The following is a 13,883-nucleotide window of genomic DNA, read 5'->3' on the forward strand; positions in this document are numbered from 1 at the left end:
ACCTCAAAGAGTTGTTTAGTGAGCCTTTCTACACGGGCCTTGAGCAATTTATTTTCCTCCTGTAGTTCATCCAGTTGTGCGTGTCCATCCTTTGCAGCAACATCCTGATATTAATACACACCAAGATATTAGAGATTACTGGTTGGGCCAAAAGATTAAGGCTTTTAATGCAAATTGTTTTTCCTTGAAGAAAGGAAGGAAATGAAGTCAAGAAGTATGATGAAGAAAGTCAGGAACCAAAATATGCCAGAAAAACATGTCCTGTACAAAGCAATTCCAAGAGATAGATTAGGGCTGCCACGATTACGATTACATTTTTCATTTCTTGATTTGTATTTATATTATTATTATATTATTATATTATTATATATTATATATATATATATATATATATATTATATATATATATATATTATTATATATTATTATTATATTATTATTATATTATTATTATTGTATTTATATATATATATTTTTTTCACCACCTGCAAGAACCTTCATGGGACCCATGTTGATTTCTCTCGCAAGAAAATCCATTGGCATCCGTCTTGCGGGAAAACAATGAAATTGCGACGCTGTCAGAAATCGTCGTATTTCAAGCATGTTGTCTTTTGTCGAGACAAATGACGAGTTAAATTATACGTTGAAAGGATCGCATGTCATTGAGATCGTATGTTGATGTACCACTGTGTATGTATTCCTAAAATCAGATGACACTGACTCGGGGGCAAAAATATGCGATCAGGACATCCCTAGTTTAAATAATCCTAGTATATTTCATGGCAGCCCTGGCGTAGGTATTTTAGTGTTACCTTCATGAGCTGCTTATGTTCTTCCAATTTCTCTTTGAGGATGGCGTTTTCCTGCTCCAAGGTTTTGAGCATTGTCACCTGGCTGTTTTTGTGCTGCTGCTTCAGTAACAACTTGCTAGCCTACACACAGATGCAACATGGTAAATTTGAATTAAAATAAAACAAATTGTATAAAAATAAAATAAAATAAAAAAAACAACAACAAAGAAACCCAAAAGTCAAAGGTCAAGCTCGAATTTGAAACCTTGTCATCTTGTTCCTTTGGTTGCAGTGTGTCTCTGTGGAGCTTCTTGCTAGGACTCTGGATAGCACAGTTGTGCAAGGCCAGCTCCAAAAAGCGGTTCTGTTGAAGACAAAGATATGAAAACAGACGCATCTTGAATTTTGAATCAAACTGATCTTACCCTATCAGAGGCGTTCAGCAGCTGCTTGTGTAGCGTTGCAAGCTGCTGTTGCAAGGAATCTTTCTCCTGCTGCATGCTGCGAAGATCAGACCTTAGGCAAGCTCTCTGAAGGCTCGCGGTCTGAAGGGCGCCCTCCATGTTCTTCAGCTGCAAAGTGGAAATAGAGAAGTACTTTATGTTCTGCTCAAGAGTAGAGCCGGGCGGTGTACCGAAAATTTACCGTTACCGAAATTCTTCACGATGACCGATGTAATTTTGACCATGTCGGCTAGTTCAGTAATTTAATAAAACAAGAAAACAGTCTTTTTATCCCGCTTTGACTCTGTGTTGTTCGGCTAGGTTCATTCCACTTTAAGAAAGCAGTCAGTGTGCTTACGTAGTCACGTGGTTATCAGGAACGCAAACAAACAGAAGCTCGGTAGGCTAACGCTAGCGGCTAACGCTACAAGCAAATGTGACGGAGTCGGGCTTAAGGGAGCTTTGCCAAACTTTCACCTGACATTAAGTAGACTCTTGGCGGCTTCCAGACGGGCTTTCACCCGCTTTCCTCCCTGGTTAGGGTTGTAGCCGACATGCCGTATAGTTTAACTCATTACACGTTCAAGGCTAGGGGTGTGACAAAATATCGAAATGGTAATATATCGTGATACTTTGTATCCCAAAAGGTTATCAATATGCTCCTGTCAAGAATCGAAATACCGTTTTAAAAGTTGTCAATTAAAAAAAAATTAAAATAAAAAACAAGGCTGCCATTGACGGTGCTCGACGCCCAATCCATTTAGACTGGGAATGTTCGTTCATTCAAAACCAGAGCATTCACAGTCATTCGGTCCGATTTTCGGGGCATTTACAGGTCACTTGGTTTTCATATTAGGGCATTTACAGATCATTTCCTGTTGAGTTTGAGTCACTGCCTATTCATTTGGGTGATTCCCAGGTCACTTCCTGTTCTGTAACGTAAAATAAACAGCAAGTGACCCATAAAATACCCTAAAATCAACAGGAAGTAACTGAAAATCAACAGGTAAATGACCTTAAATGGCCCAAAATTACTCATTGCCTGGCATTGGCTGCCACTGACGACCATCGACGTTCAATCTGTTTGAAGTGGGAGGGATGGCAGCGAATGAACGAATTCGCTGCCACCCTTCCAGCTCAAATGGATTGGACGTCTACTAGTGATAAACTCACAATTCACAGCAGAAGCTTGTTTTTCTGTTTATTAGTTTTTTTGTAGAATATCCTAGAATGATTTCCTGACCAATGTATCGAAAATTGTTGTATTGCTATATCGTCAGATCATCGTTATCGTGAGCTTTGTATCGCAAATCGTTTTGTATCGTGAGGTACCAAGAGGTTCCCACTCCTATTCAAGGCCATTATCCATCCTAGTGTAGACGTAGCCTCATTTGGGGTGGGTAAATTAGAAACCTGTGGACATCCAAGTCCCCAAGTGGAGCGACAGGAAGAAAAAGTCTTTACCGTCTCTTGGGATTTAGCTAGCTGCTTGCGGAGTCCTCTGTTCTCTTTGGCTGCATCCTTTCGCTCATCCGTTAAGTGGCCGAGATGATTCTCCACCGAATCTGCCTCTATCAGCTACAGGACACAATGTTTACACACAGAAAAGCTCGGGTATGAGTTTGTTCTCCAAGGCAACAAAGCCTGGAGGCTTTACCTTCTCCTCGAGGCCAGACACCTTCTCGGCCAAATGGGCGTTCTGGTCCTCCAGCCTGGCTGTTTCTGTCAGAGCTTTGGTCAACTCGGCCTCCAGAGCGTTCATACAAGCATCAACCTGATGCAATACAGCCAATACAATGTTTACTTTAAGGTGACGACCGCCACATCACCGTGACGGCACCTCACTGACCTTTTTCTTTTCCTCGGCAAGCACCTCCCGGCTTTCGTTGTCTTTGATCAGTTCAGTTAGCTGCTGCTTGAGCTCGTCCACGACAGTCTGGCTACGGACAATCTTGTCAGCCAGCGTTCCCTTTTCACTCTGGAGTTGCTGACATTGCGAATGAAGATCGGCCACCTGAAACATGCCACTATTCACATTAATTTGCCTCAAGGAAAATGTGTGCAGCGGTAACTTAGAGACCTTTGTGAATTACAAAACAAATTCAAGTCAAACTCCTACTTTTTGCTCACCTGTTTGTTCAAATTCTCTGCTGTGTGTTCGGCGGCAATCTTCTCTTGGTTGAGCTGCTCCAGGTTCTGCCTGGAATATGAATAAATATAAATCATTATGACAGGTGCAGTGAATGGTGATGTACAACAGTGGTTCCTTATTTCCTTGGGCTCAGATATCCTAAAGACCCAAGTTTTAGAATCATTGATCGAGGTATCAAAAAATGCTAAATCACAAATCTGCAATGGTCCTTTTACAAGGAGACTCTACTGACAGTAGAATATACCATTATTTTGAATCTACTCCTGGCATTATTTTGCCTCTTCCAAAATCCTGTCTCCATGCAGAAGGCCAGCTACTACCATAACAGGTGTGGGGTTTAGGAGCAGAAGGTTTTTAGTCACAATACTATCAGTCACATAAGGGATTGAGCGGAATAAAGTAGGGGCCACAACACACATGGGCAAGGTTTGTTTCCACTTTACCTATTGCCCTGTGTGGTTGGATTCTTGTTTTGCAGCTCTGAGATGGCTTTGGAAAGTCCCGTGGCATCTGCCTTAAACTCACCGCAACAGTCTTGGATGCAAGAAACCTCAGCAATTTGGCTCCGGAGGAAACCAGGGACCAGAATGTCCCCTTGTGCTTCAAACAAATCTAAGAGTTTACAGTTCTCCTGTTGAATTCTGCTGATGTCATCTGTGAGATAAATTCTGCTTTGCAGTCTGAAAACCCTCATTTTGAGCTCAGCGTTTTTCTGCTTCAGCGTGGCGTTTTCACACTCGCACTCTTCGTAACGAACCTGAAGCGCTTTCAGCCTAAAGGCATCAATTTCCAGCACTTTGATATGTTCTATTAGCAAGACCATTTTGACTTTGAGGCTGTAGTTTTCCTCAAGATACTCGCGGCCTTTTTGCATTTTCTTGCAATTGTGCTCCAAAAGACTCTGTAGGAGGTCAGTCTTCTGCTGGAGTAACATGATCTTCTCACGCATTAGGACAATCTCCTCTCTGGTTTGATAGTACAAAGACTGCTGTTCAAAGATGGGCAAATCCTCGAGTTCACAATCAATGTCTTGATCAAGGGGTTCTCCATTATCGATGGTAAATTCCCCGTTCGAATCATACCAGACAGATTTTGGACCAGGGTCATCTTTGGGATTCTCAAGAGAAAGTTCACAAGGATCCACGAGGTCCAAGGAATTAACAACCATCTGCTTAAACAACTCATCCTTGTGGGAGGAGCATTCTGAAGTAGAGGTAAGTGTAGTTTGAGGTTGACTTTCTTCATTGTTGTATTCCAGAGCCCCAGATGCCTCTTTATCTTGAGATTGGCTAAGCAAGAAGTCCTTTACATTTCCACCAGTTGAAGTGAACTCAAGGTCAGTGGGCATCAATGGGTCTTCTCCATGACACATGAAAGCTTTAGGATTGTTGTCAGGTTCGTTAAAGTTTGAAGTTTCCTGATCACTGCATCCCTTACCTAGAAGACAGGTGTTAAAAGTACTTAAGATATTGACTTGGTCCTCACTTGCATCCATCTTCAGTTGTGACACTTCTTCAGGCCTAACCATTGGGTCTATTTGCATATCAAGACCTTCTCCATTGTAGGACTCATCTGGTATTGGCTTTGAAATAGTTTCCTTGTTCTTAAATGCAGCCAAAAACAGATCATGGTTTTGGCTTTCTTTCAATTTTTCCTTGAGAATAGCCACCTCTCCCTGAAGCTCCTTCCTGTCCAGCTCAAAGTCATCTACGGCCTGTTTGAGAAGCTTCTCCATGCCATCAATCCTCAGCTTCAAATCGTCACGCTCTGTGAGCAGCGCAATCCGCTCTGCTTCCTGCCTTTGGGATATTGAAAGAATCTCTTCATATTGCGCCTCAAGCTGCAAGTGGTTGCCCTGGAATTCCTCCCTCTCCTGTTGGAAATCTTCTACCGCTTGGTTGAGCAGGTGTTCAGCCTCCTTGGCTTTCTTTTCAGACTGATTAAGAAGGTCCTCATTGGCCTGCAGACTCTCCTGGAGTCGGTTGTGCAGATCGTTAAACTGGCGATTTAGCTCGATTTCCTTGGTCTTCACTTGGTGTTGCAACTCCTGATTCTTTTTCACCACTGCTTGCATGACTTCTCCATGAATCTTCTCCAATTCAATTCGTTCTTTTGCCCACTCCTGATTATGTCTCTCTGCTGCTACTTCTCCATTGATCTGAGAAACGTCAACACTCTCCATCGCTTTCTGTAACTGTAACTCCCAGCAGAGTTTCTCCTCAGCGTGGTTCTTTGAGAGGTCCTCCAGCTCTCTCTGGTAGTGATGTTCCAGTTTCAAGATGTCAGTTTGAAAGCGTGCGGCCGCTAATTCTTGGTCAGCTGAGAAACGATCTTCAACTTGCTTGATTTTCTTGAAGAAGCACACTTCTGTCTGCTCCCTGTACATGGTTATGCAGTAACTGTTATAGCAGAAGACACGTTTTACCCTGGGTTTCTTTCACTCGAAATGTAGTTAAATCTTTTCACTTATAACCACAGAAAATCTGTTTTTAATTTAGAATTTCGGGCCAAACAATGATCTATGTCAGGGCTTGACGTTAACATTTTTAATTTTTAACATTTTAATTTTTTTGCTCAAACGTCAGTTTGCCCCCCTTTAGTAAGGTGTACCCAAACTTTACTTGCCCAGGCAAATTGATGCATTTAAGTCAACACTTATGTATTTCGGGGTGCTGAATCCAAATATGGCCATAGTTCGGTAATGTTTTTTTTGTTGTTTTGTTTTTCTTTTAATCAAGGTCATCTTTTTGTGCAGTGCAAAATGATTGATCAAAGTGGGTATGGAGCTGAGACATAAAAATTGGCCCAAAATAACAATATGTAGAGAAAATTATACTTGTTACCTTTTCACCACTGATTCGGGTAGCAGGTCAAAGATAAATTTTTTTCATTTGTGTGCCCGATCGCGCATGCACTATATAAAACTGCGCTTGCCAGGGAATATTTTGGTCTGCCCCAGGCAAGCGGGAAGCACTTAACTTAATAAACTCAAACCGAACTTGTAAATAAAGCAATCCTGGAAGTATTATGGAAATTGTATGGTTTCCTTACCTCTCCTGAACAAGGTTGTCTTGTAGTTTCTCCAGCTTGCCACTGATTGTGTTCCTCTCTTCAGCGTGTTTAATAGTCATCTCCTGCAGGGTCTTGCGGTGGCAATCTTCCTGCATGTTCAGCCTCTTCTGCAGCTCCTCCTTCACAGTCTGGTGCTTCTCTCGTTCCTCATGCAGCCTCTGCTGGAGCATGCCTTTGTAGTCCTTTTCCAGCTGCAGCCTTTCCCGCTCCCATGCCTGCTTGAGCTGGGTCTCCCGATGCTCGTGCTGCTCCTGAAGACTGCGACGCTCGCCATCGTGCTGCTCCTGGAGCTGGCTCTCCTTCCGCTCCTGCTCCTTGCCCAGCCTCAGCATGGCGTCCTCCAGCACAGCCTGCAGGGACTCATTGTTTTGCTCTTCTAGCAGAACTCTCTGCTCTTGCCACTCCGCAGTAAGCCTTTTTACAGTTCGGTCATGCTCATTCTTCAAGCAAGACATTGCCTTTTCAAGTCTGGCCAACAGCTCTTCATCATGAGTCTGCTTCATCAATTCCTTTTCCTTTTCAAAACATTCCAACCACCTCTTTTCCAAATCCTCCCTCTCTTCCAGGTGTTTCTTCTTCTGTTCCTGCAGCCTGACTTCCAAGAGCTGCATGTTTTTCTTCTCCAGAATCTCTATGTCACTGGCGTGTTGGTTTTGTAGCTCCTCCATGACGGCGAGAAAGTCCGGCTTTTGCTCTTGCAGGTTTCTGAGCTGCTCCCCCAGTTCCGCAGAAATGCTTTGTTCCTCAAGGAGCTGCTGCCTCAGGGTCCTCACCTCATCCTGTGTCTCCTTCTCCAGGCGGGTCTGCTCTTGCGAGGCCCGCTCAAGCTGGCTTTGGAGCTCCGTCTCACGTGAGCGAGCGCTTGCCAGCTCCTCCCTTATGGCCTCGACCTCCTGCTGGTGCTGGCGGTCCAGTGCAGTCTTTTGGTCCTCTTTTTGCTCAACCACAGTGTTGAATTCGTCGGTCTGCAGTGAAAAAGGCAACATTTCATGACACTTTCAAACAACAGAAATAGCACAACAGAGTTGTAAACCACCGCCGTTTCCTTGGATTGGAACGAAGCCCTGCTGCAAATAAAACGAGAGTAATTGAAGAACCTCGGCAGAAATGTTTCCAATTTATGTACACACAGCTGTGACCTGGCATTGAATGAGTTAAGGCCTTTTCACACTGGCATCAGCCCAGTGTGAAGAGTGGTCCACGGCAAGCACAAAACGGGAGGAGCCGTGTAGCCTGACATAGACGCTGTCTGGCAGTGAATGGCAGCAAGCATATCGACTCTTGTCCCAAGCACTAATGCGTTTATTTTTCATTGTTGCACAAGAAAACAGCTGTTTCCTGTTTCAAGGAGTAGAAGGCATTATAATAGCCGTGTAAAGAGTTACTAGTTTCCGTGAGAAGGTGAAGTTTTTTTATTGTACGTTTTCTACATGTCCACACAAACGCACATCGAGGTACTATTTAGTAAAGATCATCCCGATCGATTGGGTCCGATCACGTCATTTTCAAAGTATCGGAATCGGCAAAAAAATATCGGACATGCCGTTTTTTAATATATATATATTAGAGGTGTGCATCGGTACTGCCCTCACGATTCGATTCAATTACGATTCGGAGGGTCACGATTCGATTCAATTCGATTCAGAGGGTCACGATTCGATTCGGTTCGATTCGGCAATGCATCGCGATGCCTTAAAGCCTGGGATGCATTAAAATTCTAAAGCAAAGCATATTTTTCGTGAATCATGAGGCAACACAAGCAGTCAGACATTAAACAACTTTTTATTTGCTCTTGTGTCACTCCTGGTTGAAGTCAAATGAAAATACTTTTAGATATATATTTTAAAAAAAAACAAAAAACAGATCACGGCATTTAATTGGTGCTTTGAATGAGACCAGGGCTTTCTCTTTTTTTTTTTTTTTTTTTTACACACAGTAGCAGCCTTTCACACAGTGCAACATCTGAACTCCTGTGCAAAATCAGTAATAACAGTCACTGTGTTTTAGTCACAACAACCCATCGATAAAAATATTCAAGTAAATATTAAAGAAAGCGACAAAGAAAATATTGTAGCGCAGCAGCATCTTTATCGCAATATCAATCCAGGGATCAGTTCAGTTGCAAACAAAACATCCAACTAAATTGCAATGTAGAACAAAAGTAAAATGTTGGCCTAGCCCACTATATATGTGCAATCAACTTAGAAATGCAATCAGTAACTACCACATAACAATAAAAAATAATGAATTAAAATGAAGTGCAGCAGCATTTTAGCAGCCATAACAATCTGTTTCAACATGAGGAAATATCTTTTTTTTTTTGCAATTGAGAGAGCAGAGAGATAGTAGAGGTTAGATGGGGCCTAAAAAATCCAGCCCGACCCGACACGGCCCGCTGGTATTGAAGCCCGACCCGGCTTGGAGTGACGCGAAAAAAAAACCAAACAAAAAAAAAACGCAGCAGCAGCAATTTATTTTCATTTCTTCGAGATGGCAGAAAAAACGCAGGTTTCTTAATGTTTAAATAGTCTACATATTTTTGTGATCATTACAGAAGCATTTGCACAACGAAATAACGCTGGGAAAGTTTAATATTAAAAAAAAAAAAAACATGCGATTTTGCAGACACACAGAGGAGAGGATTCAAAAGGATCACATTTGTGTTGCCTTTGTGTGCATAAAAAAGTGTCTTTCGTAACGAATTCTCAGTTGGCAGAAAAAAAATGCAATAATATAAAAAAAAGAAATAAATAACTAGTTTGCAGACACACAGAGGAGAGGATTCAAATGGATCACATTTGTGTTGCCTTTGTGTGCATAAATAAAAGTGTCTTTCGTAACGAATTGCAAGCGCCACAGCCGAGGAGAAGAAGAAAAAGCGGGCGGCGCCACTGCTTCATGTGAGTGCACAAGCAAATGCACAATACAGAGAGCCTGCTCTCGGTTTTATCCCTTTTTTTTTTTTTTTTTTTTTTTTTAAATAATGTATTAGTCCGGCGCGGGGCGACCCGACCCGACCCGAACGTGAATGCTTAACATTTTGGGCCCGAACCCGAACTCGGGCACAAGATCTAACCTCTAAGAGATAGGACATAACATAGCAATGGCTGAAGCGGAGAAAGAGGGAGCAAGAAAGATTCTTGATGCACCTAAGACATTGAAAGCTGACATCTGGAGACATTTTGGCTTCTATGAGGTTGGTGGGAAACTTGACCAGAGTTATGCAGTGTGTAAAAAATGAAACATGACAATAATAATACAAATGGGGAAACCAAATCCACTGCATCACCGGAATTGCGCAGGGAAGGTTTTTGAACGTACTTATATATTTTAAAATGCGCTGAATCGATTCGGCTTGTTGCCAGCATCGAATCGAATCGTCCATCCCCCGCATCGGGATGCATCGCCGCATCGATTATTGTTGACACCACTAATATATATATTTTTTATTTAAATAGTTTTCTAATTGTATTTAACGTTACAGACAAAATGTCTTACACTCATCCAGAGTAGTTTTGGCTTAGAGGAAGGCTATCAAATTTATTGCGTTTACTGCGGTAATTAAATTTTTAAAATTAATCACGTTAAATAATTATCGCATGCGCTGCACGACCCACTCACGCATTGTCGCGTTCAATCTATAAAGACGCCGTTTTACCTATAGATAGCGCTAAAAGGCAGCGTATAATGAGTAGAGAGAATATTGACAGCCTTTGGAGCCATTTTTTATGTGGCTAAAGCCTTACAATACCTCTCTCAGCAATTAAAAATAACGTGGGAGGCAATGTGGGGAAGAAAGGTAGTAGTTGATCATTTCCTTAACACCCTATGTTCTTTCCCAACGCAGAGAAGATATCAATTGGTGCCCCTACGCACAGTCATGGTTGCACTTCCCATCATGCATTTGGGCAGAAGTTAAATGGCTCCGGTATCATTTACTGAAAGCTCAACAAATACACTAGATGGCAATATTTAGTCACAATATACAAAGTCACATTTATCCTTTAAGAATTACAAGTCTTTCTACCCGTGGATCCCTCTCACAGAAAGAATGTTAATAATGTAAATGCCATCTTGAGGATTTATTGTCATAATAAACAAATACAGTACTTATGTACTGTATGTTGAATGTATATATTCATCCGAGTTTTATTCATTTTTTTCTTAGTGCATTGCCAAAATGTATATGATCGGGAAAAATAATCAGGAATGATTGGAACTGAATCGGGAGCAAAAAAAAAAAAAAAAAAGCAATCGGATCGAGAAATATCGGGATCGGCAGATACTCAAACTTAAACGATCGGGATCGGATCGGGAGCAAAAAAACATGATCGGAACAACCCTACTATTTAGCTTAGCAAGGAGAGGTATGAGAGTCATTTTTGAGTATCCCAGAGCTTGCAAAACTTAAATAAAGTTAATTTATCGAGGTTTCGTCAGCCATAGTTTGCATATATCCGTCTCCTGAAACAGCCTGATAGCACAGAGATAAGTACGCCTACCCTTCTGTTGTTGGATGCGTTGTTGACATCAGAGCGGTAGCGTTCCCAAAATAGAGCAGCCCGCCTCTCGACGCAAATTCAAACATGCCGTTCCGTCCAAAACGGCTTCCCACCGCTCACTTTAGCCGAGAAGTCCCCTCCCACATACACAATGGATGGGATGACGCTGAACTCTTCACACTAGGCTGCCGCTAGTTTGAAACAGCAGTTGGCCAGGGGTCGCCAACCCAAAATGTTGAAAGAGCCATATTTGACAAATAACACAAAACAAAAAACAAAAAAACAAAAACAAATGCTGGGGCTGCAAAAAATTAAAAGCCTTCTTCCGTGGTACCTCTACTTACGAAATTAATTGGTTCTGGAAGTAGTTTCTTAAACAGAAAATTTCGTAAGTAGAGACGCATTTTTCATGTAAATTCCGTAATCCGTTCCAAGCCCCCCAAAAACATTAATCTTTTACAAAGCATAAAAATGCATCAAAACATGTAAAAAAATACATGTTACAATTAGATTTTTGCGCGATAAACTTAAAATGAGAGTTATACATTATTTAAAAAACACAGAATACAAGTTATTAAACCTACGTAAAGCTGTGGGGACACCTGATGGCCAGAGGGGCGAATGAAGAGGACACTTAGATACACACATACACATGCAGTAGAAGTCCATCGTAGCCATTTGTATACCAGGAAGATGCTAGGCAGTAGCCAGTGGCAGAGCCGCTATAATTATGTTACGTTCAGTAAACTCTGGGAGCTGCGAAGAGACGGCCACACTGTATTTTTGCCTTTCGTATCCTTAAATTGTTTTCGTAACAAGAGGCGATATTTTCCCATTGAGGCGTATCGTAACCTTAAAATTCTGTATGTGGAAGCGTTCATAACTACCACTGCATAAGCCTTATAATGGAGGCAACACATGCTATATGTATCTAATAGCTGTAATAGCATAATTTGCCTACAAATACATATTGAGCCTTCATGATTAAATGTTTATTTTCCCTGCATCCTACAGATAATGACACACCACATGACTACTCTATTGTACGATGCCGCCTCAAGTTTAACTTTATTACAATATTAATGAATGTCATGTTTGTCCTGCTACAGAAACCACATTAAAACAAAAAAAGAAAACAATCCCTCCCCCATCTTTTTCCATTTTCAAACATTTTTGAAGAAGCTCCAAGGAGCCACTAGGGCAGCGTTCAATAGCCGAATGTGGCTCTAGAGGTTGCTGACCCCCGCTTTAGGCTAATGATAACTTTTGTATACATGTCCACTGTCGTAACCAGTGTCCCTAAAAGGGTTGATAACACAACATTAAACATTTAAGTGGACTTACTTTGCACTCCAGCTCTTTCCTCAAGTCATCCAATTGGTGCAAATGCTGCTCCTTCAGCTGTTCCAGCATCATCTCAGCCTCTAGGCTCATACTGCTTAAAGGATTGACTTCCTCTGAGCCGAGGCCGGGGTCAGACTCCACGCCTGGGCTTTTGCCCTCCAGCTCCTCCGAGAGAGGCTGGGAGCAGGACTGCTGAGGTCGATCCATGCTGTGAAAGTCCTGCAGCTCAGACAGCAGCTCATCCACGCGGTCTTGCAGTTTCTGTAAAATATTTATCCGGATTTGTCTTGAAATTAAGCTATAATGTATACAAATGTGTTTGTGATGATAAGGGGCTGCCATATTTGGCCATAATTTTCATAATCCATTAACCTGACACTTCGTCATTCTTTGCGTCACGCTTTATCATAGGGGGCCGAGCTTCATTTAGTAATAGCCGAAGACGGAACACACTCATGTAGGATTTAAGCTTGGATTTTTGAAGAACTACAAAAGCTGTACCACGTTAAAACAGGAAGGATAGTCTCAGGAGTGATTTGTTCGAGGATTCAAGGTAAATATTATATTTTTTGTACCCTGCATGCATTTGGAAACGTTTTGGAAAAAAATCAATGGGAGAATGGGAACCGCTACAACATTGGCGTCATTCTTCGACATACTGTATTGGCCCGGATATAAGACGGTGTTTTTTGGATTGAAATAAGACTGAAAAAGTGGGGGTCGTCTTATATTCGCGGTCTAGACATTATACCCATTCACTAGATATCATTGAAGCGATGTTCTGTCATGGCAGATCTCTGCTACTCTCAAGTTTAAGCAGTTTGCATTATTTTATTGCAATGTTTTTCCTTACTCAGATTCGTTTCAAGACTACAGTTACAGTTAGACTTCACTTCGATGGTTAATGCAGTTAATGCAATTTTGTTGTTTTATCACAATTGATTGGTTTATTTACATTTCAAAAACCAGAAGCCATTCATATACGAACGTGATTGCACTTTAGTTTACATATTTAAATGTTCAGATATTAAGATTTGAATGAGGCAAAATAACATGCTTTTTCTCTCAAATATATTGTTATAATCATTTGTTTCAGATGTACAGTAATCATTTTCTGCATAAAATTTAATTTGGTGTTCAAAAACTCTTTTTTTCATACTTGAGTCTTGAAAAAGAGTGGGTCGTCTTATAATCAGGGCCGTCTTATAGCCGGGCCAATACGGTATATACGTAAAATAGATGTGTAACTGCCCATTATTTTGCTCTTTTAACAAAGAATCAAGACAGTTTTACGTCCATATCTATAAAGAATTGAGTGATTTAAGCATTTATTCACAAGAATTTTGAACGGAAAAAACCATTGTGGCAGTCTCCTTATCATAACAAAGAGCTAACAGACGAGCATCATTCTTCAACAGATTTAAATTTAAACTGTCCTTTTATTTGCTTTGAACCAAGAATCGAGACTGTTTTACGTCCGTATCTATAAAGAAGGGCTATCTCATATGCTTTTGATATTTATTTAAATTTTATACTTGCAAGTCACTTTTGAGATTTTAACTTATCATGCACTGCAAAG

The 13,883-nt window shown here is 41.3% G+C and overlaps 1 protein-coding gene across 5 annotated transcripts in view; it reads right to left on the reverse strand.

Annotated features, from left to right (window-relative positions):
* The window catches only part of nin (ninein (GSK3B interacting protein)), a 71,120-nt gene that overhangs the window by 20,956 nt on the left and 36,281 nt on the right, over positions 1-13,883 (reverse strand). For 3 of the 5 annotated variants that reach the window (XM_057859319.1, XM_057859322.1, XM_057859321.1), the window contains exons 14-24: positions 12,305-12,565; positions 6,438-7,423; positions 3,830-5,785; positions 3,365-3,434; positions 3,084-3,248; positions 2,892-3,008; positions 2,699-2,812; positions 1,217-1,363; positions 1,057-1,155; positions 813-932; positions 3-104 (exon numbers count right to left, since the gene is read on the reverse strand). In XM_057859319.1, the coding sequence (XP_057715302.1) occupies positions 3-104; positions 813-932; positions 1,057-1,155; positions 1,217-1,363; positions 2,699-2,812; positions 2,892-3,008; positions 3,084-3,248; positions 3,365-3,434; positions 3,830-5,785; positions 6,438-7,423; positions 12,305-12,565 (4,137 nt within the window). The remainder of the gene's footprint in view (positions 1-2; positions 105-812; positions 933-1,056; positions 1,156-1,216; positions 1,364-2,698; positions 2,813-2,891; positions 3,009-3,083; positions 3,249-3,364; positions 3,435-3,829; positions 5,786-6,437; positions 7,424-12,304; positions 12,566-13,883) is intronic. The other 2 variants (XM_057859320.1, XM_057859323.1) reach the window with 2 other exon arrangements.

This window comes from Corythoichthys intestinalis, chromosome 15 (assembly GCF_030265065.1).
Source record: "Corythoichthys intestinalis isolate RoL2023-P3 chromosome 15, ASM3026506v1, whole genome shotgun sequence".
Taxonomy (NCBI): domain Eukaryota; kingdom Metazoa; phylum Chordata; class Actinopteri; order Syngnathiformes; family Syngnathidae; genus Corythoichthys; species Corythoichthys intestinalis.